This window comes from Lethenteron reissneri, chromosome 15, assembly GCF_015708825.2.
Source record: "Lethenteron reissneri isolate LAM-NWPU_2019-01 chromosome 15, ASM1570882v1, whole genome shotgun sequence".
In the NCBI taxonomy this organism is placed as follows: domain Eukaryota; kingdom Metazoa; phylum Chordata; class Hyperoartia; order Petromyzontiformes; family Petromyzontidae; genus Lethenteron; species Lethenteron reissneri.
The window spans coordinates 6821131-6846935 of NC_083793.1; the positions used below are offsets into that span (position 1 = coordinate 6821131).

Below are 25805 nucleotides of genomic sequence, written 5' to 3' on the forward strand. Positions count from 1 at the left end.
GTTTTAATATGGAAGGACTGCACCTCACCTTTTCCGGTCTCAGAGTAAGTGTCCGTCTGATGGACTTACAATCGGAGTGCGGTGTTAATGCACGGTGGGCGCTCGCCAGTGTATTGAATATTGGGTGTGAATGCGGTGAAACAGCACCTGTGTCCACAGGCCGGAGGGGCCCAGTCACCATGCCAACCAAGAGCCGAATGGCTCACAGGGCTGTACCAAATATATGAAACTGAAACTACCCTACACTACTCGTTCTCTCCTCGATTTGTCCTCCAATGTCGCCGTTTGGGAGAGGAAGCTCCGATAAAAGCTTGGATGACAGAAGTAGAAAAGATCATTTGTCCACGCGTTACAAAGCAGGGACTGCCATAGAAAATGGCTGTTGGGACTCAAAAGCCATCTTTACTCTTTTTAAATGGAACTCTTATGTCACGGATGTACGTCGTGGGCTGTCCGAACATTTGACAGTTTTTCTCGTGAGGAAAAACGTGCTTTCACATCACTGCAATGGGCATGCTCTAGTGCCATTGCTGCATATCCATATAGATATATTCACGTTCATATTCATGTGTCTATTGATATTCGTTCGTGACTCAATCCGCTTGTCCTGGCGAAGGTCGCGGCGGCAGCATATTGAGTAGGGCGGTCCAGACCTCCCGTATAGATATATTGATATAGATGTGTTAATAAGCACATGCATTCCACTGGTGTGAAATCACTAGATTTGCCCTATTGCTGAGTGACAAGACGGGTTAAACACATATATAAACACATATATATATATCAGTTTTATCACCATGGGTGCTATAGGCAGAATGGCGAAAGATCCAATCGGATCTCTTGCAGAGCACATCGCATTAGAGAACGGAGCATGGAAGAAGATAGCACAGAGCTACCTCTGAGAGCACTTCTAAGTGCATAAGGTGGGGTTAGAGGTAGGATTAGAGTCAGTGGGAGTGCTAGTCGTTGGTTATGGTTATAGACATTGCTATTATTTAATTGGCGAGTGTCTTCTAACCCCATACTATTTCCGCGCCCTCTATATTTCAACGTAGGGCCGACTACAGCCATTGTTCCCGTAAACTTCACTTCAATACCAAATAACAAGTTTTTACCAGACTGAATGTTTCCTCTCAATTTTATGCCGTGTTCAATCGACGGTATTGAAGGATAGAACTTTTCTTTTCCACCTTCGTTATTCTCCCTCTACCCTATCATCTCTGTTCCCTGGTTTCGATTTTTTTCTCAGCTCAAGACACGTGTAAGTTCTTATCTGCTCTGTTCTCATCAGCTCGCTCTCTCTGTATTGGTGGCTGCTTTGAATTTTAGACAATTCGACCTGCGCACATTTAAGTACAATGAGTCACACGATATCTGCGTAACTTAAATTTAATTGTACTATTATTCTTGGTTCTTTCGGTAAAGTCACGTAGAAGGGACTTTAACCAAGAATATGAATCCCTGCAGTCACGAAAGCTTTAAATCAATATTTGTACTATTATTAGTCAAAAAATTATCTTCCCGAAGTGAGTCTTACACTACAGTGATCGTATTAACACCGATTTATGTTTGTGCAATATTTTCGATTTCATCATGTGATGCAGTTTTTTTACATGTGATCTCCAGTCGTTTCATTGCTGTACTATGTTTTATTTGTTTAGCTTTCGTCATATTGGTGGCCCAGATCACTCTCGCAAATGAGACTCCTATCCGGGTCCCTTGCCTTCTCACCGACTTTCACGAAATCAACTTGAAACTGGATCTTTGACCATTTTTGTTGTGATTCTGCACTTCACAATGCTGTGCCCCCGGCAGGCAATACTACAAGGAGTCGAGCGGGCGCTACCGGGGAGCTGACCGGCAGTACGATGAGCCGCTGACCCACACGTCCTCCTGCCGCTCCTACGACAAGGAGCTGAGCAGGAATCCCCAGCGCAGGAGACTGCTGCCCCCAACTCCGCCAGGTGAGTGGGTTGGCGGTCACCCACCACCCCCGCGAAAACACATTCCTGCGGAGGGAGCTGGTAGGAACGTTGGGTTGCTCGGTCAATGGCCAGGGTCAACAGCGGCGTGGTGTATTCCGCAAATATGCCCGACTGTGAGGGCGGGCACAAGCCGGCGTGAGTAGGTTAAACGTTGAGTTTTAAAAGGGCACCACGGGGTGACCAGCCCCTCTCCACCCAGCCCCACCCCTCCCACCCCCCACCTGATACTGAAAAAAGGTCCCAAAGATGTAACAATGGGCAAGTTTACAAAATCCCATCCCCCACCCGGCCCACGATCTGTCCACCCAGCAGTGAGTCGGTTAAAGTCTGGGTACTCCTACCTCGTCCAAGACACCTGGCCATGCCAAATTCCCCTCGCGAGGAGTTCCCACTAGCTCCCTCGAGTGTAGCCCCTTCTGGCTCAACCCAGCAGTCGCTGTCTGTAGAAGAATATTTAAATTCAGCAATTATTTAATTCATAGACAAATTCTATTTTATTTCATTTTGATTATTTATGCAAAATAACACCAGGTTTCTTGAGATAAGAAGCAGTTGCAGTCTCACAGGGGGTGCCATTAGGCCCAGGCATTGTGCCGGGCAGTGTGATAAAGGTGGCACCTGCAATAACATGGCACAAGACACGCCGGTGTAATTTGGCCTCCAGTGGATCGAAAATGTGTACTCACCGGTGAACATGTGTTCTCCCCAGGGAACTTGTTTGTAGCCTCGGGTTAGGGTTAGGCACGACATTTGGTTCGTGCAAGGTTTGGACCAAACAGATGGTATGGAAAGGTAAAAGTGTCCATAAAATAAACTGAGAAATAATTTCACAAATAAGTTTGGAAAGTAATAAAAAAAAATTAAGGCTTTTGTTGAAAATTCATGTCCATAACCATATGCCAAAACAATTGTGACTTTTCTTATTAAAAAAATAAGGGCATACAAATATTCAGAAGGGGATCCAATATTTCAAAATATTGGTTTCTCGAGCCAACGCATATTATTTCCTCAGGGGACAAATATTTGGGGGGGGGGGGGCATAATATATTCTCTGACACCGGCACTCCTTGCTGTTCAAGTGCATATTTGTGTGTGCGCGGTGCATGTGTGTGTGCGCGGTGCATGTGTGTGTGTGTGCGTGTGTGCACCGTGGGGAGCGGTAGTGCAGCGGTTACCGGGCTGCGCTACGAACCTGGCGACCGAGATTCAATTCCCGCTCACGGCCAACACCAGTAACGATTATCTGAACCGTTCCTGGGCCTCCCCTAGGTGGACTCAGCCTTAAATGAGTACCTGGTATGGTGTGTAAACATCACCACTGGGGAGACAAAGGCGACCGGGCCTAATGTTGGCCACCCATCCCCTCGTGTGCTGTAACGGCCTTTAAAGGTGCTCGCTGCCAGCACTTGCCCCAACAGTCTGTTCAGGCTATACGGATGACCTTTGTCTTTGTGCAATGTGTGGCCTCTGAGTGCACCTGACTTGGCAGAAGGGCCATTGTGACATCACCGCCATTTCAATGGCAGATGGCAGCTGTTTGTGTTGTGCGTGTGCAGTGGAGCGGTAGTGTAGTGGTTAGCATTGGTGCCTTTGATCCCGGCGACCCGAGTTAAATTCCCGCTCTTGGCCAACACCAGTGATGATTATCCTGAACCGGTCCTGTGCCTGTCCTAGGGAGACAAAAATGGCCAGATGTGGTGCTGGTCACCCACCCCATTGTGTGCCTTCATAGGTGCTCACTAACAGCACTTGCCCCACAAGTCTGTTAAGGCTATACGAGGGGGGTGCTTTGTCTCCTGTGTGAATGTGTGTGTGTGTGCACGTGTGTGTGTGTGCGTGGGGAGCGGTAGTGTAGCGATTAGCGTGCTGCGCTACGAACCTGGCGACCCGAGTTCGATTCCCGCTCACGGCCAAAACCCAAAACCAGTGACGATTATCTGAACCGGTCCTGAACCTCCCCTAGGTCGACTCAGCCTCAAATGAGTACCTGGTTCGATGTGTAATCATCGCCACTTGGGAGACAAAGGCGGCCGGGCGTGGTGTTGGCCACCCACCCCATCGTGTGCCGTGCCGGCCTTTATAGGTGCTCGCTAACAGCACTTGCTCCTCCAGTCTGTTAAGGCGATACGTGGGGATCTTTGTGTGCGTGTGAGCGCAGGGAGGAGACCCTCGTTTAACATCGACTGCCTGCGGAGACAGTCGAGTCTCGAGTCGGACCTACCCATGTCCTTGAACTACGCGCCCAATTCGTCCCTTCCTCTGCGGCTCGCCCAACAACAGGTGAGGGCATCGCGCCGAGCGGCTGTTGCGGGCCAGATTCACATCTCAACATAAGGGGCTTTTTTTTCGATTTAAAGCATTCGTGACTGCAGGGATTCATCTTCTTGGTTCTTTCGGTAAAGTCACGTAGAAGGGAAATAATAAAATAATAAAAATAATAAAAGGGCTTATTTTTTTTATTATTTCCCTTGTTTATTTTTATTATTTTATTATTTCTCTTCTACGTGCCTTATTTTTTATTATTTCCCTTCTACGTGACTTTACCGAAAGAACCAAGAAGATAAGGGGCTTTGGTGATTTTACCCATTGCCTGTGATGGGAGACATTGTGCGCTTTCACTTGCATCAGACAAAAGACGTGACTTGTGTAAGAGTGCCGCTCTGAGATCTTGGGTTTGGATCTGGGTTTTTCAGCCACCTGTGAACAAGCGAGGTTCTCAAGTAGAGTATGGTGGCCCTTCAGCTTGGAGCTTGTGTCACTGAGCTTGCACTATTGACATGCCGGATTCAAATTCTGGCAACCACCTGTGATTAAGGGTGACACAAAACACCATCATAACAAATGTAATGCTTTACTTAATTTAGCTTCGTCTGGCTCTTTTCTGTGTGAAGAGTGGTTGAGTAGTGGTTTGTCCACTGCGCTAGAATCCAAGAGGTTTTAATTTGATATTTAGCCACGTATAATATGAGTAACAATTAGTATATGAGTGTGTGGGTCTCTAAATGTACTGAGCTTTAATTGAGTTCCTTATGCTGTGACGGGGAAACAAAGGTTAGCAGGAATAGTGCTAACCACATTCTCATATGTACTGCATACCTTCACAGGTGGTTGTCAACAGAGTCTGTAAGGCTTTGTCTTTAAAGAGAAAAGTTCATTTAGTTTGAACGCGCGCAATTTCAAGTATTTTCCTGTTGGCATTGGATCTATTAATTTTTTTCATTAATTCACCTACAGAGTACGCTTTTTTAACTTTAATATCTCTTGTTTTTCACGGGCAATCCGAAAAAAATGCGACGAATTCCCCCCCCCCCAAAATTGCCACGTGTTTATGATTTAGTTTTTGTCCCACGCTCATACAACAACCTTGCTTTACCTCTGCGATGAAATGGTGACAATGTGGGTGGAAATGACTCGAGCGGCTCAAAAAAAGACTGATGGTGATTTACATGTGACTGACAGTTATCGCATTCATCAGGGGCATTGTTAGGCCGAGGGTTGGGGAGATAAGTGCCCAATTAGCTGAAGCTGCTCAGCCAGCCTGCATTAGGAATGCGATTGGTAATAATGTCAAATTGCATTTGAATTGAAATGAAAATTCTTGGTATCATTCCTTTCGCTCTCTCTCTCGCTGGGTTTGATGGAATGCAGCATTAATTTATTGCAGACCTGTGGCCAGTAGGTTTTGTGCTCAGTAGGCCAGTAATAACAAAATCGTGTTCTCAATAAATCAATCAGTTTCTCATTTGGACGTGCATTGACTTGTGTAAAATCATATGCACATTTGGAAGGATGCATTATTGAGCAATGTATCACTTTATATTAACAATTACTTAAGACCAAAAGTTACCGCTCTCCACTGACACGTGCTTGCAATGACTTCACAGCTATTTTTTATCCATGGCACATTTATAAAAATAATATCATACTTGCTGTGTATTTTACATCTCAATATGACTTGGATTCACCGAGTTAAAGGGTTGTGTTTTATTATATCAATTGATAAATATCAATATGAATAAATGTCCCAGCGATGAAGCAGTTGTTTTCACTTTGTATTGAACGTAATTACAGGTTTTTAAAAATATATATATTGAGCCTCTCAAGCAGAACACCTCTTGTTGCACGGATGCAACATCCCAAACATTTCTGCAGTCCATTCCTTCCCAGGGGGTGGATCCAGTGTTCTGTGGCAGCGACGTGGCTATCGAGTGCACAGGCAGTGCAACTGCACTGGAAGTCATTGTCCCACACTACGAAGACAGAGGGCATTGTGCAGGGGGCCTCGTTCCATTCCAGGGTCCAAGCTTCGTAGCAGAGAGATAGAGAGGGCAGAGAGATTTGAGTTAATATCAGGGCAGTTGGAAACCTTCAACTGTACGCCATGGTGATTGTTTTTTTTAATAATGTTTCTAGATGGACAGTGTTACATTTTAATATGAAGAGTTACCCATCAGTAGATACTTAGTAGCCCTTGAAATTTTAAACGTGAACTCATTTGTATTGAGTGAAACGATGAAAAGTTGCTGACACACGACATCCTGGGTAACCATTCTTCAGCGTGGTATCTTACTGAAGGGAGACCTATTGTCTATAAAGCGACATGCTCATTATTATTCTCATTACTTATTCGAATGGAGGGGCTTGCAAAGAATGTTCAAGAAACTCCACCTCCCCACTCCGCTTTGCAGCAAGGTTGAGGAATCGAGTTGTATTTCGCTTCCTGACGAGTGAAGCCGACGAACTCTCCCTGTGTCCTCCCACGTGCGAACAACCGCAGGTCCTCGCCGTGGCCGGCCTGGATGGCTTCGCCGCTGAACACCGGCGCCACTCATCGGCGCATGCGACCACGTCGTGGGCCACGCCACCCGCCACGCCATCCTCCACGCCGGGACGCGGCTCCTCGTACCACAACAGCCGCACGATGCCGCCAATGCCGCCTGCGCCGGCGCCACCGTCGTTGCCGTCCCCCGTGTCCTCGCTGCCGCGGCCGCCCTACTACACGCCCGCCATCCTCATCGAGCGCGCCGATTCGCGGGCATCCGCGACCTCCGCCCTCCTCCACCACCACCACCACCACCAGCAGCAGCATCACCACGGCGGCAAGCTCAACGGCAGCCTGCCATCGGTGGACCGCAGCTCGTGGTACACGGACGGGCCCGACGCGCCGTACCGCAGCTTCGTGCCGGGAGGGCTCGCCGTGCCGTCTGCCCGACTGCGGGACCGATACGCCGAGACGCGTGGCAGCGCCGACAGCCTCGTGGAAGCCGTGAGTCGTCGAGTGCTCGTCTCATACACTGGCGCCTTCTTGTTTGTGGGCCATTTTGAAGTGGTAGGCCTCACGTGGCTGAGTGCCATATGGAATTAAGTCGCAGGCTGCGTACGGCCCATGGGCTATAGGTGCCCATACTCTTAGGTTTTTTGGTAAAGTCACGTAGGTAAAAAATAAAAAATAATAGAAATAATAATAGAAATAAAATAATAAATCACGACGTTTCGGAGGCAGCACAAGTCTCCGTCATCAGGTGGGACCGTCACAGCTAGATTTACTGTATCAAGTGAGGTTCAAATCTAGACCTATAGGTGCCCGCCACCTCAGTTTTAAAGAGCGTTGACACAGTCTGTACCCCATATTGACCGGTCTCTCAGCTGCGTCCAATTACCTTCACGTTCAAATGCATGCTTTAACTCTTGTAAAGGTCGTCCAATGTTAATTAAGCATTAGTATAAAGTAATGCTCCTTTAAAGAACTTACCCTTTTTGAAAACTAACCAAATCGATACAAGCTTTGCCCAGAACTTGGGGACACAAATCATAGCCAAAAATCACTATTTGCAAACATGCAGTCGAGTGACGGATATTCTTCCAAAGATAAATGCATTTTGGAAAGCATTTTATAGCGTGTGCATGATTTTGCCAACTAGTTTACATTATGTTTCATATTATTTGCCCGCATGCTATTCCTGTTATATCCGTTGGCATCACTCCCGAGAGCCGTGCGACCCAAGCACAACCTGCACGGCTGCCATGGCGTTGGGGAGAGGAGGCCTTCATCCGGTAGTTGGCGGACCGACAAAGATCCGTGGTGATGACGCTAGAATTTGGGATATATCCCACCGGATGTCTCGAGCGCATCGGCAACATTTCGAGCAGACGCTACTTCGGGACGCAGGGCTGCGCGTGGCGTAGGAAGTGAGGCTGGGCTGAGGGTGCAGAAATCCCCTCCTCACCCACCCACCCACCCACACCTGGGAGCAGCTATGCTGCGATGAAAGCCATTTTTAAATCCTTTATATTAAGTTCACTTGCTTGCTTGCTTAGGACCGTGCAAATCTTTCGGTCGTTTTTTAACCCACTTCCCGTGATCCAATCGAGCTGACATTTTCCACACAGACTCGTTGTGCGTGACAATGTTTGTGAAAAATTTTTTCCAAAATTTTATACTTTTTAGGACGAAAATATTATATTTAAATACCAATTGCTTAATGCTGCCATGCAATCATCTGACCCATAGGTGGCAGCCATCTCAAGCCATAGGACGAGAGGACGCTAGCCGCCACGCATATAAAGCATTTATAGTGAAAAACTTTGTTTTTACGGGTTATATTCTTCTTGGTTCTTTTGGTAAAGTCACGTAGAAAGAAATTAATAAAATAATAAAAATAAAACATAAAATAATTCTCACGACATTTCAGCCACAACGCAAGTAGCTACTTGCTTCTTTCTACGTGACTTTACCGACAGAAACCAAGAAGATGAATCCCTGCAGTCACGAAAGCTTTAAATAGAAAGCCATTTTTTTAATGAAAATTAAATCTCTTTGTACAGAAGCCCACAACCTCAATCCATGGCCAGACGAGCTGGAGCCAAGGTGCACATTGTACTCGAGCAGGGGAAGGTTACAAAAAATTTGACCCTGGGCTGTGTGAAAATTCGCGTGTTCAGTGTAAAGGGGGAATAAACTCATGTTTAATGGGATTGGTGGGGCCTCCCCCTGGACTTTCTGCCAGCTGCAAACTTGGCTCTGACCCTTTGTCTAGAAATAAATGTTGACATTAACGGGCCCGGGTATTGCATGAATTCATCCTAATATGCACTTAGGCGTGCAACAATTCAACCCCGTAACGATTCGGGACACTTTCGTGATTCAATGGAATAAAACAAATTGATGGTTGTTATCTTTTTGTACCATTGTGAATGTTGCACCCGCTATTGGCGAGGGTGCTTCCATCAATAAATAACACACGTAACACATGCACACCTAAAACAATGTATTCTTAAATGCATAATGTTACGCAGAAATTCTGAGTGCAAGAATCAATACTTGTTGATGAATCAAGGGAAAGCCTGACTACTTCCCATCTGTGTTCCCCTGCTGTGTATTTTGAAGAAGACACTCTTCTAAGATTTAGCCAGTTGCGGTATAACACTAGCGCCCTCTCCTGTACACATGTAGCCGGTGCCACAGACACTGCCTCAATCACAAACGGTCTCTCTCAAGCTATGATACGGTCAAACATCAAAATCCATAATGCATTGATCAATAAACATCACACTGAGCAGCACACAGAGAATGTGGTTATCACACGACGACCGATGTAATGAAAGGTGATCATTTGAGAACCGAAAGTAGCACAAGGATAAGCAATGCACGATTGCATTTTCTAAAAAGCTAATTTGTTGTTTTGAAAGGGTTTGACCATACCTGGTGATTAGGCAAAGCTATTTCTTGGAGAGAACAGTTTCGTCAAAATCTCAATATCTATTTATACTGGAGGAATCCGATGAGCTATGAAGCTCTTTTTCACAGATGTCCAGTCGGGGCGGGTCATCGCCTGCACCCCACTGCCATCTGCGAATTGAAGAGCAACGCATGTTGATTGCATATCAGAGAGTATACAAAAGAGTGTGTTTGGATAAGGCAAAGTGAGAGAGTTGTGGACATTGCATGGCATTCATCATCCATCCGTTGCGGTAAACGGACAACAGTGGACACTGCCCAAGATAACGTGCTGCACACTCGAAATGAAGGACGTGGGCCGGTGCTCCAAATCGAGGGCAAACACATTTCTTGTGGTTAATGGCAATCTTGTGAAGAACAGCACCGTCACTCTGTAAAATGCAACAGCACGTGTGTCACACACAACAATTCTTCCGAGTCGCCATTAACCATGTGGCTGGTGTCCAAGTGCGGTTATTCAATAACCTTGCCAGCCACCTACAGGCCCAACTCAGTCATCGCAGGCTGCTGTACACACATGCATTGATGCACTGCACAGCACATCAGGACTTTCACAGAACCACACTTTGCTCCCTTGCTGCACAATGATATAATTAAAAGAGTGATACATTTCTAATGTGCCACAAATGGAATGGTACCAAAGGAGTCACTTCCACTTGTGGTAGAGTAAAACATGTGCTTCTTGCAGCCTCTGTATCCCAAGACACAGGGGCAAAAGACACACAGGCAGTGTTTAATACGCATGTATGTAGGTTGAACTTGTTTCACACCGTACATAGCCAACCATGCTAATTGGAGTTGCGGGGAAGGACGACAAATTCAACAAAATACAACGTTGACTGAGAATGCACTCCAATAGGATTAGAGGCAGTCAGTCACCGGCTTAGACAAACAACAAGGTGCAGGGAGCCGCTAGCTCGAATGATTTTGCAGGGGGGGGAGACGGGGCGGTGAGTTTCACACAACGGGCAGCATTGGGAACGAGCGGCACAGCGGACGTCGTGCTGCCATTGCGCTTGCGCCTAGGTGCTGATCTCGGAGGGGCTGGGCCGCTTCGCCCGTGACCCACGCTTCGTGGCGGTCACCAAGCACGAGCTGGCCGACGCCTGCGAGATGACGATGGACGAGATGGAGAGCGCCGCCAGCCACCTCCTCAACGGCAGCCCCACCGCGGGCGGCGGGGGCGGCCTGCACGCCCGCTCGGCGCCGGTGACCCCGCGCCGCGACTACGACCCCCAGGACTTCGGCTCGGGCGCCAGCGACGACGAGCCGGTGCACGTCAAGTACGACGAGGACCTGTCGGACGAGATGATCTGCGTCACCACTTTGTAGCGTAGGCCCCCCCCGCCCCGCCGACGTGCGGCGAACGTCGCGATCGCTCGTCCGCCCGCCCGCCCGCCCGCTTCCCTGCCTGTCTGCAACCAAAAGCCGGACAAGCGAAGGGGACGCGTGGGAGGTGTGGAGGAACACAGCTGGAAGAGCACCCCCGTTGTGACTCGACATGTGCCGTTGAGAGCGATGCGAATGGCGGGGTGGCCACTTAATTGGGGCTGTCTTCCAGTCGCCGAGAATTTCCTTCGACGCCTCCCTGCCCCCCCCCCCCCACTCACCTCCAGACCAACCCCACTCCACGCATCCTTCCCTCGAGCACTGCTCTCTGAGCTGCTTTCGTAGTAAAACGATGCCAATTGGACAGAATCGCTGGGACCATTTTTCGCTCGAGCCAGAGCCACGGGCAGTGCCGCGTTGGCACCTGTTGATCGGAGTGGCGGCTGTGGCCCCTTCGTCTACCGTGCGGTAGCGGAGGATATATACCCCTGAAGTATTGGAGGAGTGCAAGAGTCACGTGCAGGACGACCAGGACTCATTGCGCCGCTACTTTATTCCTTGGCTCGTCATTGAGCGTTGTTTTTATCGTTAAAATGGAACACAGAGGCAGGAGGATGGATCTTCTGTGAAAGAATAAGCTCATAAGAAGCGACCACGAATGTCGCCCTGTTTGGCAAGACCACAGCAGGAATCATCAGTGTTTATAGAGACACATTCGAAGGACGTAGTGCGGCTCAGACACTTTTCGACACATCATTCTGCACAGCAGATATTTGCATGTCCGCCATACACATGTATACCACTTGCCCACAAGTGTGATTTTATACAATTTTGCTTAAGACATTGAATTACGCAAAAGTATTAATATTATTTATACTTCACTGGGCATGCATGGCACATACATTTTAAGGCGTGCATCCTACAGCTCTGTTTAGTATCTAATGCAGACACAATCATCATTCATTTCAGACCATATCGTTACCATGAGCCTGTTTTATAAATCGGCATAGACAGCACAAATCAGCTAAAGTTTATTTATATAGAGATATAATATACATACCTATTGCTGTAAGTACTTGAATGAAAACTTGATCTAATTATTTTTAAAGCATAGCTCTTCAGGGTACTGAAGATAAGAGATTTAAAGTTGTTTTACAACACGTGGGAATTTCTAATAAAACATTTGTTTAGTATTTCATAAAAAATGGGGAAAAATATATATATATCAGAAAATCAAGCAGTTTAGTCAAACAGAATGACATTTTTAACACTTTTAAATGATCTTTGCACATTGTATTCCGTGGAAAGCTTAACCCACACGTGAGATGCGTACACTCAATGTGTCTTCACATGCAGCGATCATATTTTGAATGTCTCATCTTGGTAGTGAATGCAGTCTGTGAAAGTGGCACGGTTTCGCATGGATTCAACACCTGGTAGTTTGGTACAGCCCCGAGCTGAGTCCACATAAACGCCACACCCCTCCTGGTTAATCATGTGAACGCGAAGGCGAGTGGACGCAGCTGAGAGACCGATCCATCTGTGTCAATGCCTGTATATATAAAAAAATAAAAGTTTTGCTGGCTGGCTGGCGCGCGGGTGCCGTACACAGCCTGCAACTTCATTTCATTGGGCACTCAGCCACGTGAGGCCTACCACTTAAAGACGGCCCACAAACAATATTTATCACCGCAAGCATCTAAGCCTCACCAGTCACGTGCAAGAGAAGAGTATGTTCGATCCGGCAACACTTGCGTTTCCCATATTAACACGCTCACTCACCTCTTGTCACTGCACGGGCCCAACTAACAATATCTATATCCATAATATAGGTTTTTGGGTCAGATCGCATTATTTATAAATGTGTTGTAACCTACCACCACCCGACACGGCCAAACAGTAAAAAATGTGTCACGTTTTTCAAAGGACAAAATAATTCACTTCCTTTAAAAAACGTGACACATTTTTTACTGTTTGGCCGTGTCGGGTGGTGGAGGGTTACGACACATTTATAAATAACGCCATCTGACCTAAAAACCTATATTATGAATAATATTGGTCGCGAAAGCCTACGTGTTAAATATCTATATCCATCACTGCAAGTATCTTAACCAGACTAATTGCATAATAGAGGGGAATATTTTCAACCCGGCAACACTGTGTTTCTAGTTTTCGCGTGCTCGGTCACTCCTGCCACTGCAAGGGCCTCTTGCAGTGGCAGAATAGACTGCCGCTGGTGTTAACGCGTGGCCCGCCAAAGGAAATTGAAGGTATCATGAGGCCCTCAGTGAGAGAACGGTGCCTCAATGCTGCTCTAGAATGTCAGCCTACCCCTCGCAACAGTGTGAGCTCCGTGTTAGTTGTGGTTTTGAGGCGTCCACTGTGGTCGAACGATCGGTTGGGTTTGACGTGCCAGGTCCTGCAGAGGTAGCGTGGTTGCCTACTCAGGGATACGCGATTCTTATCCGCCGCGGGGAGAGTCACCGAGGATAGCCGTTTCAATATTGCGTCAACACTTTTATTAAATTTCGATTTAAAGTTTTTGTGACTGCAGGGATTCATCTTCTTGGTTCTTTCGGTAAAGTCGCGTAGAAGGGAAATAATAAAATAATAAAAATGAAACATAATAAAAAAAAAATTCTCACGACGTTTCGGCCACAACACAAGCAGCCAAGCTTGGCGGTGTTCATTGGGACGCTGTCTTTCCGTCAGCTCTGTTTCTTCACCTGAGGATGGCTGCTTGTGTTGTGGCCGAAACGTCGTGATAATTTTTATTTTATTATGTTTTCTTTTTATTATTTCCCTTCTACGTAACTTTTATTAACTAAGATGCTGCAAACCTACTGATATTGACATACAACAACAACAACACAACTCATTATGCGCTGAACCCACCAGCCCATGGGCCCTCCATAACTGAGCGTTATCTCTCAGCGATTGTTATTCGGAGTTTTGAAACAAATGCCATTGAGTAATATTCGCGTGAAGGACTTGTGGGCTATTGGGCAGCTAAACATATTTTACTTTCTTCTGGAAGAAACGAACGGGTTAAGTCTCGTATCATATTTACACAAACGCTCAGGCAAACGCGCACACGTTTTACGCACCTCGTGGTCATTCGTTAAACCTGGCTCAGCTCTTGGCAGGCACTGTTAGCGAGCATGTGGGCCTTGTTGATGATACCAGCTCGGTCTCAGCTGCACTGCAGCAGACGCTTACTTTTAGGATGGACAAGGGAAGGTTCGTATAGCAATCGGCGCCAGTGTGAATGATGATGAATTGATTCCAGGTCGCTTGGACGTTAACACGCAGAGCCGGCCCTAGACCTTTGGGGGCCCTAAGCAAAATTTGGTTGGAGGCCCCTTTGATGTATGATTTTTTTTCACCCACAAGCTAGCAGTGACTCTAGGGGGCCCTCTGCTGGCCACGGGGCCCTTTGCAATTGCAAGGGTCGCTTAGTGGCTGGGCCAGCTCTGTTAACACGGCATGAGAATCACCGCTGCAGTCACACCGCACAACACAAATGAAGACGCACACACACGCACGCGCGCACAAACTCAAGGCCACCTAACGTTAGGTTTGTTTCGAATGTATTAAGTTGCTTTGCCGTTGCCCTTGAGCAACATGTACGTACAAGCTTTATAGATTATTGCTGCAGGCCATGTGTTGTCGTTTTTATAAAAAAAATATCTATCAATCTTAAAATTTGTACAAAATGTAAAACATCGATATACTTTTGAGCTATAGACGTGCGCCGTATGGGTTGCACACGCGCGTTCAAATCAGAAACACAATTTATATATAAACGCTCGTCAGAGAAGTGTTTCACGTACGCAGTCTAGCGTAGTGCCATCGTTTCGGGGAATCTATGAGTTTGCTAAGCGTTGTTTCTAATAACAATTTAGCCTATGGTGCCAGCATACAAAACATCCGCTAGCACAATACTCGCAAGGCACGGCGAATCACGTCGATCGCCAGCGGGAGCCCTCGATGTTACTTCGTTTCGCGGCTGCGTTGCCGGTAAACGCTGTCCTCAATTTGGCCCGTCTAAGAGTTGTTGCCCGACGCATTGTCGTGGGATTCCGATGTCTTCGTCTGCCCAGTACGAGAGCTCGTTGTATGACCCCCCGCTTCGATTGCGCGCATTTCACGGGCAGCAACGTTTCATTCAATCTACCCCTTAACTTGAACGGAGCGGAGAGAACGTTTTTTGTTCGCGCACCGTTCTCTAGCGGCATTCCCTTGTTCCGTTTCTGTTGTACGTCGGTGCGCGTTAGCCGGTTTCCGTTGCCGTTTGTGGTTTTTTTTTTAGTCACTCTCTGTTGAAAAATGTTAAGGCGGTAATGTCGACCCAACGTGTTCATCACTGATGTTCTCATTGGCTTACCAAAGAACATTCTAGATTTGAAGCTTTCGTGACTGCAAGGATTCATACTCAGTTCTTTCGGTAAAGTCACGTAGGTAAAACATTTAAACGTCGTGATTTTTATTGTTTTATTTTTATTAATTTTTATTTCATTTTTTACCTACGTGACTTTACCGAAAGAACTAAGAGTATTACCAAAGAACATGTTTACTGAGGGGGAGGGGGGGTGAGAGATCAGCTGGCAGGTTTAGGGTACCGTTCATGGGCATGAATCTTACTGACAAGCTCGACACGCGCAAGTGTTGTTCATTTCGATTTTGTAGCAAAGGTTTGCGTAGGCCACTGCGTCATTCTACAGCAACAATAAAATGCAGAGAAACAACTGAAATCAAGTATTGACGCATTGGGCTCCCGAGGGTGATTGCCATTCAATTTCTCCTCTGCTTGCAATCGAGAAAGCCGTCGCCTGGGTCATTCTGAAATGCAATGTGAATTTTTAAGGTGAGTAAAGTACTCCGACAGACACTTTCAAAACTTGCATTAGGTGGAAAGGTTCACCAAAACAAACTATATTTATATTTGGCAGAATGTATTTCCCCCCCCCCCTCCTCCCCACCGCACCCAATGCATAGTTCTTACAAATTACTTTCTCTTGATGGGACATGGCACGAGATTTCAGTCCTAACTCGATGGGGTCTGTGAATGAGGTTTGCCCCCACCCCCTAGTGGTTATTCACGTAAATGTTTTTTGGAAGTTTGGCGAGTCGTGAAAGGCGTGTCTGGCCGTATGCAAAAGAGGGGGTTACTTTTGTGTTTGCATCGCTATACACCACTACGCGCACGTGCATTTGAAATACTCTGTATTACACCCGTGTTTGTTGAATCTGTGCTCAAGACGCCACCTGCACAGGTGATAGGTATGGTGATTTCAGGTCATTCGTTTTTTTTATTTGTGTTCTTCATTGCAACAGTGACAGACGCGGAGGGGATATCCTTACGGTGGCTTTCCCCCTAAAACTCCAGTTACACAGCCCCGCCTTCCCACTATGAGCAGCCATTCACCCAGTTGCAGTGATTGGCCAACCACGTTACCTTGAATGAAAATCTTCTTGGTTCTTTCGGTGAAGTCACGTAGAAGGGAAATTATAAAATAATAAAAATAAAACATAATAAATGTTTTATTATGTTTTATTTTTATTATTTCATTAAATTTTTATTATGTTTTATTATTATTTTATTATTTCCCTTCTACGTGACTTTACCGAAAGAACCAAGAAGATTTTCATTCAAGGTAACGTGGTTGGCCAATCAATGTAACTGGGTGAATGGCTGCTCATAGTGGGAAGGCGGGGCTGTGTAACCAATAAGATGAATCCCTGCAGTCACGAAAGCTTTACATCGAAATTGAATGAAAATGTTGATTTGATATGACGTCTGGACCGGGGCGAATGGAAAGTGACTAGCCACACAAATTGGAGTTTTGAGAAAAGTTAATTTCGAGCATTTCTGCTGACAATAGATGGCTCGGATTTTTTGTGTTAGTTTTTTTGTGTGTGATTTTTTGTTTGTTTAGAAAATTAATCCAGAACAAAGACACACTGCAAACATCCTTAACTGCGCTAGTGTGCCATACCCACAGCCTAAAATTTCTACCAACTTTCCATCCATTAGGCATGAGGTCTGATCGCAAAATGAAAAAAATCATGCTATATATATTTTTAAAAAAAAAGTTTTGCTGGCTGGCTGGCGCGCGGGTGGGCATTGAGCCGGGTTCGTGCGTCGTGCCGACGTCACCCCCCCCCCAATCCACCCACCCTCCACCCCGTCCGTGTGTCCCACGCCAATGCGGCGGGGCAGTGCTCGTGTTTATTGATTTGTGCACATCTTTGTCTGCTTCGGAGCAATTGTGCATTACCCATTTGTTCATATTGCTGCAGCGTGTGACTAATTTTTTGGCTAATTATATTTTGTTTGCAGCAGCAGCAGCAGCACTGGGTGCTGATACAGCTTACACTGCATTGACTGTTGATGGGATTAACGTTGCGATGTGTGTGCTATGCGAATGACAAGAAAACAAATATCTATATAGACTGTATAGGCCTACGTATATACTGTATATATATAAATGTGTCGATGTATACATATACCTCTGTGTATATATGCACATACAGACACATACGACATGATGTATTTTACCTTGCACTTTCACCTGAAAGTTGACGTACCGTTGGGTGACTTGTTCGAAAAGTGAATCACAGTAACAAAGGGCTTTCATAATATTAAAGTAAAAAAAACAAGCTTATAAATGTATTTTTTTAACACAAGATGATGGTGAAACGCACGTGTTTTTCTTGGGAGATGAGTGTAGCTGCCCAGACCTGGGGGGGTCAATAATACATTACAATTACAGCAGCATCGTTGGCTGAAATTTATTTTATTTTGTGATGACATTTGTAGTGTTGACCCCAGGTCTGGATGCTGCCCCCACGGTCTGTGGCCTCCTGAGCTTTTCCTCCTGACGGCCGCCCACTTGGATCACACGACAAGTGGAGGATTTTTTTTTGTATGGCCAGCCAATGCGATCCAACGTTGGGTTATCCACGTCGTGTTGCACATACTGTTTATAGCATTATTGTGAACATTACAACGGCGCGGGGAGGTTTGTTTTTTCTTGTATGATTTCACGAGAGGCAGAAGGAAATAATTGTCTTATCAAATCAACGGGATGGAACCGATTTCGTCAGATCTTGGAAAGATAATCAGGGTCTTGCGCCAGAAGGCCAGCGTTGTGTAGAACAGGTTTGTTGTAGGCTGCAGGGCTGTGTTTTGTTCAACAGAGGACGGTGCAACACAATCCAAAGTCGTACTGTACTGACCGGAGAGAGGCATGGCCAAATAGACCCCGTGACCCACACGCCCTGGGGAGGCCCTCATCTGTTCGTAGAATTTACAAAAGGGCTGAACGGTCACATGTAAATAAGGCCACTCAAATAAAAGATTAATTTTGAACATTAGAAAACTAAATACAGTAAGTAATCCGCTATCCGGTTTGATATTTTGATTAGCTTAAACAGGGTAATATCTCATACACCAAACTTCATTCATCGGCAGTGATGTTGCTTAACTGATTCCAACATAAGCATGAACGTTTTTAGCAAGAGTAACTTTGCTTGTGCAAAATGTGATTCAAAGCAGCCCGATGCAGCGACAGTGGCTCAAATAAAAAAAACAATCTTAAAGGAGCCAAAAAACATCTATGTATTTGTTGCCAATATGGAGATAAGAGTATGATCTCCCTACCACGAGATCACAATGTTACCAATTGTTGTACTCGGTTACCAATCGTGGGGAGACTAAACATGATTTGGTCGTCAGTGCAAAGTGGCTGAACCAACATGTGCGTCACATGCATGATGCCACCGCGCCTGTGGAAGCTTTCTGTGAAAAACAAGACATCGTGCTTGGCTCTGCACCATTGAATTATTATCATTTTTTGTTTCTGTAGCTGAATAAAAAAGAGAAAATTAACTTCACAACAGCCACCCACATTGTGTATTACATTGATGTTCATGCTCCTTGCTTGGCACTTCATCGGGGGGGGGGGGGGGGGGGTGCTTAAGACTGCCATGGCCAGGCTGCTGTTGAACAGGCTCGTCCGCTCTACGCGAGTCCTATCGACGCTGTTAAATCTACGCTACTGTTGTCGTAACTGTACAATTGATTGCAGAGGAAGGACAATAGATTTGTTTTGTCATAAAATAAAATGTACACATCAATATGCGGCTTCTTTGGGTTAATATATGGATTTTTCTAATGTGAGATGGATAAAAAAAAATGGTGTTAATATTCTTAAGCGCAAGGCTTTCTGGGCTAGATTTGAGTGGCGGTAAATATGTAACAAAATAAAATACTTAAAAGAGTTAATTACAAAATTATGAGTTGATGCGTCTATTTAGGCCCACGTGCACGCATTAATTGTATATTGGGGGATAAATGTATTAATGCCGTTGCTTAAGATGTTAAAAAGTACAGTATACGTGTGGTTCTATGCACACTTTAATGAGGAACTCTGAAAGCTTTTTAAAACACCCGTACATTTCTTTAAAATGCAAAAATTAACTTTTCAAAGGTTGTTTGCTTAAATTAAATAAAGCACAAAACAATGCACTTCATTGCAGTCATTTTTTTTAATTGCACAAGACATGAGCGTTGGCATTTTTATTTTAAAGCAATAACTTGTCAGGTGTAGCTTCATGTCAATCGATTTAATTGAAATGTTGTGTGCGAAGAATCAAGTAATTCGTAGAATTTCGATTTAAAGCTTTCGTGACTGCAGGGATTCATAATCTTGGTTCTTTCGGTAAAGTCACGTAGAAGGGAAATCATAAAATAATCTAAATATAAAATAATAATATAAATATAAAACACACCTGATGATGTTTGCTTGTGTTGCAGTCGAAACGTCGTGAGAATTTTGATTGTTTTATATTTATATTATTTTATTATTTCCCTTCTACATGACTTTACCGAAAGAACCAAGAATATAATTCATAGAATATTATTAATATTTGTTAACATTTAACAAACTTTGCTCAAATAATTTTAAAGGCATTATTTTGCTTGCTTTTATTTTTCAAAGCGGCCACAATTATTGTGCTTAAAGGTATTGTACGCACATTAAATATGGGTTGGAGTAGTGGCGTAGCGGTCAGTGGACTGCGCTATCAACCTTGTCATCCAAGTTTGATTCCTGGTCATGGCTAAAGTTATCGGCTAATGACATCTCAACTTGTCTCTTGCCCCTTCCCTTCACCAACCCGCATTAATGAGCACAGTGAAATACAGCAAAAACTTGCCCATCGCGAGGGTTATGCTCTTGAAAATAGCCGCAATCGGCAAATCTGCGATCTGCAAACTCAAAGGCAAATTGGAAAAAGAGGGTTTTTGGTTCAAGGTTCATAATAAAACACCCCCTGCTTTTTAATGTTACCTTACATCAACCCAAACAGGAAGTGTTTTAACCTAAAATATTATTCATATTTTCTTTACCGTTAAACATTACTTGTACAGTACAGTCAATGTATAGAACGAAGACAAAAACACCTAATTTCGTCTTACAGTAATGCAACAGGATTGGGTATACGTGTACATTAATGGACACTAAGAGTGAGAACAATCGTGGGTGGCCGAGAGCCACATTGCTTCACCGGAATGCTGGGAAGAGAAGCACGTGATCCTGAGCTTGCACGTGATCATGGGCTTGCACAGGAGGTGCAGGACGGGGAGACGCGTCTCTCCTTGCGCGATACAATTTACGCGAATGGTCAGATCCGCGATGGTGGAAACCCGCGAATGGCAAGGTTCTGGTGTGTAGTCGCACAAGCCTCTTGATTGACATGGTGGTGCAGGGAAGCCTTCATTCATTCAACAATGGATTGACAACGAGCTTTAAAATGTGTTGTCCTAAAACCGGTGTTTTTTTTCCCAATAAAAACATGCATATTTTGCTTAACTTTCTTAACATTTGGCAGATTATGACGAAATTTGTTTCGGTGTTTAAAATGTACACATTGTGATGTTTGCATAGTTACAGCACGGACATAGCTTTTTTTTACGTAAATTACTAAAATAAACTATCAGCCATTGTGCGTGGTAATTTAATGGAGTTAATGTGAAAAAGGCCCCTGCTTTTACTGTTGGGTGTAAAAATTAAAGTTGTATGATTCGTATTCATAGCGGCAATTACACAGTGATATTAGCTCATTCAATTTTAACTCACCCCTGCCTCCGGCGAAAGGGAGAAAGATCATTTCTCCTGGGCCGTATGTGTACTGCACTGTGCTGCAGTGTTTTCCACTGGCAGCCTTCATGTGCCTTGCAACCCATGACTTCAATTTGATCTCTCGGTGTGGTCGTTGAAACGAATGGGTGGCAACTTTTTAAAATCCCTTCTCCTGTCTACTCAGCAGTATCAGTACACTACAGTGAGTCGATATGCAATTCACGTCTGGTAGAGTAAAGCGTGGATAATCTCACCCCTTTCGAGATGCCAGTCCAGCGTGGACAACAAGGCCAAATCCCCATTAAGAGGGTATCGCTAGAGCTCATATTAGTGGAGGCCTGCCCACCAATTGGCTGCATCTTTACGTTTACTCCTCATCCCACAAAAGCCTTAGCTTGCTATCCTACCTCTAACTCCGACCTTATCTCTAGCCTGGACACTGACGCAATTCTTGACCCTAACGCTGACACCCTCTTTAGTTCTGAACTGTGATAAGGCCTAATGGTAGTGCGTTCGCTGCTTGTTACAGAGGTTCAGGGTCAAATCCAGTGGCTGTCCGGATCATTACTGCAGCTGTTAAAACCACAGAAATGCACGCTGTCTGCGTCACAGTGAACATGAGAGATCTCCTGACCTCATTGCCCAAGAGCAGGGCAATGCATGCCGTCATCAGGGTCCAAATTTCCCAATTTATAAAATTAGTAACTTACTAGTAACCAGTAACTAAATTTGGGATTACACACTACAATCATCGCCCCCTAATGGCAGACGAACGCCCCAACGCCCCAGCAAACTCTTGCAAATTAGACATCAATGGGCATTTGTGTTCTCTACCGGTGAAACAAAACGAACTTGGCATCGATGAAAATCTCCACGCGGCGGCGCTATTTGGTGCTTTGATCGACGCCTGACGCATTAGTACCATGGAAAGCTGCATGGCTCTCCCATGCATGGCTCTCCCATGCATGGCACTCCCATGCATGGCTCTCCCATGCATGGCTCTCCCATGCATGGCTCTCCCATGCATGGCTCTCCCATGCATGGCTCTCCCATGAATGGCTCTCCCATGCATGGCTCTCCCATGCATGGCTCTCCCATGCATGGCTCTCCCATGCATGGCTCTCCCATGCATGGCTCTCCCATGCATGGCTCCCTCTGCAGTGACACACGGAGAGGACCGTCTAATTGTCGACCGGCATTTCCGATTTTTGTAATTTCCCTGCACGTCGTTCGATGCCACCGATCGTATTCTCAAACATATTTAGTGTTGGGGGCACATGCAGGTATGTGCCGGTATACGACGGCACGCTATAGCGGCGCACGCCAAAACACCCAGCACGTATACAGGCGTTGTTTAAAAAAATGTTCCTTCATATGGTATACGTTCCTGCTCGGTGCCATGGACGATTGCGTTAATTCAAAGCAATACTATGAACCACAAAACACATACACGTGAGCAATCACCATAATCGTAATCATCGACAAACCATGTGTTGCGATTCGTCTTTTCCGTAAAAATCTGCGCAGGACAGTGTACGAGCATTTAATTCTGAAAATGCATTTTTACTTGGAACTACTGCATACATTGTTTATCTTTACTTACTGAAAACGTCATAGCAGGAATCTCTGCAAAGCACGCTGTTTGACCGAGGTAAAAGCTGTTGTGCATGTTGGTGATGGTGTGCATACAGCGCACCATCACCAACCATATTGCTTACCCTAACGCTGACCCTACCCCCTAAACACTGACACCCTCTTTAGTGCTGGAGAGCGGGAGTGTAGCGGTTAGCGGTAGCGTAGCGGTTAGTGCGCTGCACTGCAAACCCGGCTACCTCACGGCCAACATCGGTGACGATTATCTGAACCAGTCCTGGGCCTGCCCTAGATCGACTAAGCCTCAAATGAGTACCCGTTGCGATGTGTAAACATCACCGCCGCGGAGACAAAGGGCGTTGTGTTGGCCACCCACCCCCTCGTGTGCCGTGCCGGCCTTCATAGGTGCCGCTCGCTAACGGCACGTGCTGAGGCTACACGGGGGAACTTCGTTATTTGATGCCACTGCCAGGTTCGCCAGGCAAAGTTGAGCGGCTGCCTTAGCGAACGGCAGCCACCACCAAGCCCGGTGAGCAGCAGCGGCAGTGCCGTAAACAGGGTGGAGGAGTTTCGATTTAAAGCTTTCGTGACTGCAGGGATTCATCTTCTTGGTTCTTTCGGTAAAGTCACGTAAAATATAATAATAAAACATAATAATTATTATGTTTTATTATTTTATTATTATATTTTATTTTTTATTATTTTATTACTTCCATTCTACGTGACTTTACCGAAAGAACCAAGAAGAGGGTGGAGGAGTTTTAGCGATGCGTGCGTTCTCGTCGTGGTGCTGCATAGCTCTCCGATGTTGCTTTCGCTTGTGCCGCATGTTGTTCAGCATGGTGCCTAACCGTTTCGCTCCACTTGCTGGGAGCTTCACTTTCTGAAGGAATCCCCAGCACCAGTGGATTAATTAATGTGGTTGCTGATTATATTGGATATATGAATACTGCTGCACATACACCACTGAATGTGAAAACTTTTCAAAGTGCAGCATGTTTGCACGCCACGAGAGAGGCACACACTCTTGTCGTAGTTTTGTTTTTAAAAAAAGACAATACACTCAAAAACTCGATGAAGTAAAAACCGAAAAAAATGTGCACGGCAGTTAAACAAGGCTGACAGTACGTCTAATGCTGACATAAGCTCCTACGCAGCACATCATGAGATACAATTGAATAACTATCATGCTTGAGGTTTAGTGCTGAGTTCCCCGGGGAAATCCACTGAGCATCACTGCATTCTCATTTATAAGCTGTTGGCACAGCAATTGAGTAATGGCTATATTTTAAACAGTGACGATGACGAGTCTTAGTCCTTGGATTTTGTTCCACAGTGGCTCCAGCATCATCCCCCGTGTATTTTATTTTTATATATTTATTTTAAAAAAAGTTTAGAGTAGTCTGCTCGTCAACAATCATCGTCCATGGTAAACGTGAATTGGCACGAATCGCGCATGTTACAGAAATGACAGAAACAATCGTGATGGGTTTCGATAACGTTCATAAGCACAGCCCCCGTAATACAACTGCGTGAGTTTTCAAGGTTGTGCTCTGTAATTCTCGGATGTCTGTTCGAGTTGTACCATCTGTTGTTCGGCATGTTGCCTAACATTTCACTCCACGTGCCAGCTCCTGAAAAAGCCCCCAGCACATGGCAGTGAAACGTCAGACTTCATGTCAGAGAGCACGCGGTGGTTCTGAAAAATGCATCTAATTGCTCAATAGGCCTTGTCTTGTTTTCCATTGCAGTTGCTTTTTGCGAAGAAAAGCCACTTAATGTTGTGGCGGAGGTCACTAATGAGACAAAGAGTGGAACGTAATGTATTTGTGAGCCAATAGTGTATCCTACCAAACAATTCCTGCTAAATTCAATTGAGAATACAAATACGACCACGTTTTAAATATAAAGCCATGGACATTTGGAAACACATGAGTTACTTGAATAATGTATTTACATAGTCCGGCTTGAACATAAATAGATGTGATTGGTTACAGGCCCCACCATGCATTGTAAAGGTCATTTTGTCAAGCACAGAATGTGACCTTTAACATTAGACAGGCTCTGGGGCAGGCATTCGTATCCACTTAACATTAAAAGACACTCTTTGCTATCGGCCCCACTATCTTCACAATGTCCAGATGAGCTCCTGTTGATATTCTAGAAAACAGACCAGACAGCTGTCAGCTTATCTTATTCGTCTCCAGCTCCACCCGCAACCAATCTGAGCATGCTTTTAAAATTGACCAATTCTCTGACTGTTTAAAAAAAAAAATTCATCACCCTCTTTTAGGAGGGTCTTGCTGGCATTTGACCAATTTTATTTGGGATGTTTGAACAATCAATCGTCCAGGCGTCGCCAAATAACCCAGATAAACCCCACATATACAGGCGGATAGTACTCTAAAGGTTCACACGCATGGGATTATGAACCAAAATAATGTGCTGCTGTCTCCTGGTTCAATCATAGCCCAAATATGGGAATTTCAAAAATCTATGTAATGCACAAACTCTTGTCTGCAAAGTGCCACCATACCCTAATAACAACTAGAAGGCCCATAGAATTTGTACCTCGCGTCCTTTGAACTTGATCGTGTTTAGTGGCAGAGCAATCATCTCTAAGGCAGTATTCCCCAAACTTTCTGGGCTTGCAGACCACCATCAACCCTCAAGACATTTTGCGGACCGCCATGCAGTGACCACTATCGTGTTCTGTGAAAAACGAAGTCTGCAACAGATCCGCGGATCACTTCCTATGGGCATGCGGGTCACCAGTCTTCGACGGACCACGGGTTAGAGACCGCTGCTCAAGGAGATGTCCTCCTTCACAAGGGACATGAAACTGATGTCCTTTCCATCCCCTCCTCAATAATGATCCCAACAACCCTTTGGATTTCTACACAAATCAATAAAGATCTCCAATTCGGTCACCAGCACAACTTACGTTGCTATCATGCAACATTTCCAACAGAGGGTGCTATTGTGATTATAAACTATATTCTTCATGTGCAG

At 45.3% G+C, this 25805-nt stretch overlaps 1 protein-coding gene across 1 annotated transcript in view; it reads left to right on the top strand.

Annotated features, from left to right (window-relative positions):
- LOC133342645 (voltage-dependent L-type calcium channel subunit alpha-1D-like) overlaps positions 1-12867 on the top strand; it is a 223582-nt gene extending 210715 nt beyond the window's left edge. Inside the window, 4 exon segments of the mRNA XM_061551929.1 lie at positions 1816-1964; positions 4144-4265; positions 6763-7251; positions 10750-12867. Coding sequence (XP_061407913.1) covers positions 1816-1964; positions 4144-4265; positions 6763-7251; positions 10750-11055 — 1066 coding nt within the window. The 3' untranslated portion in view covers positions 11056-12867.
- Positions 12868-25805: the final 12938 nt, after the last annotated feature.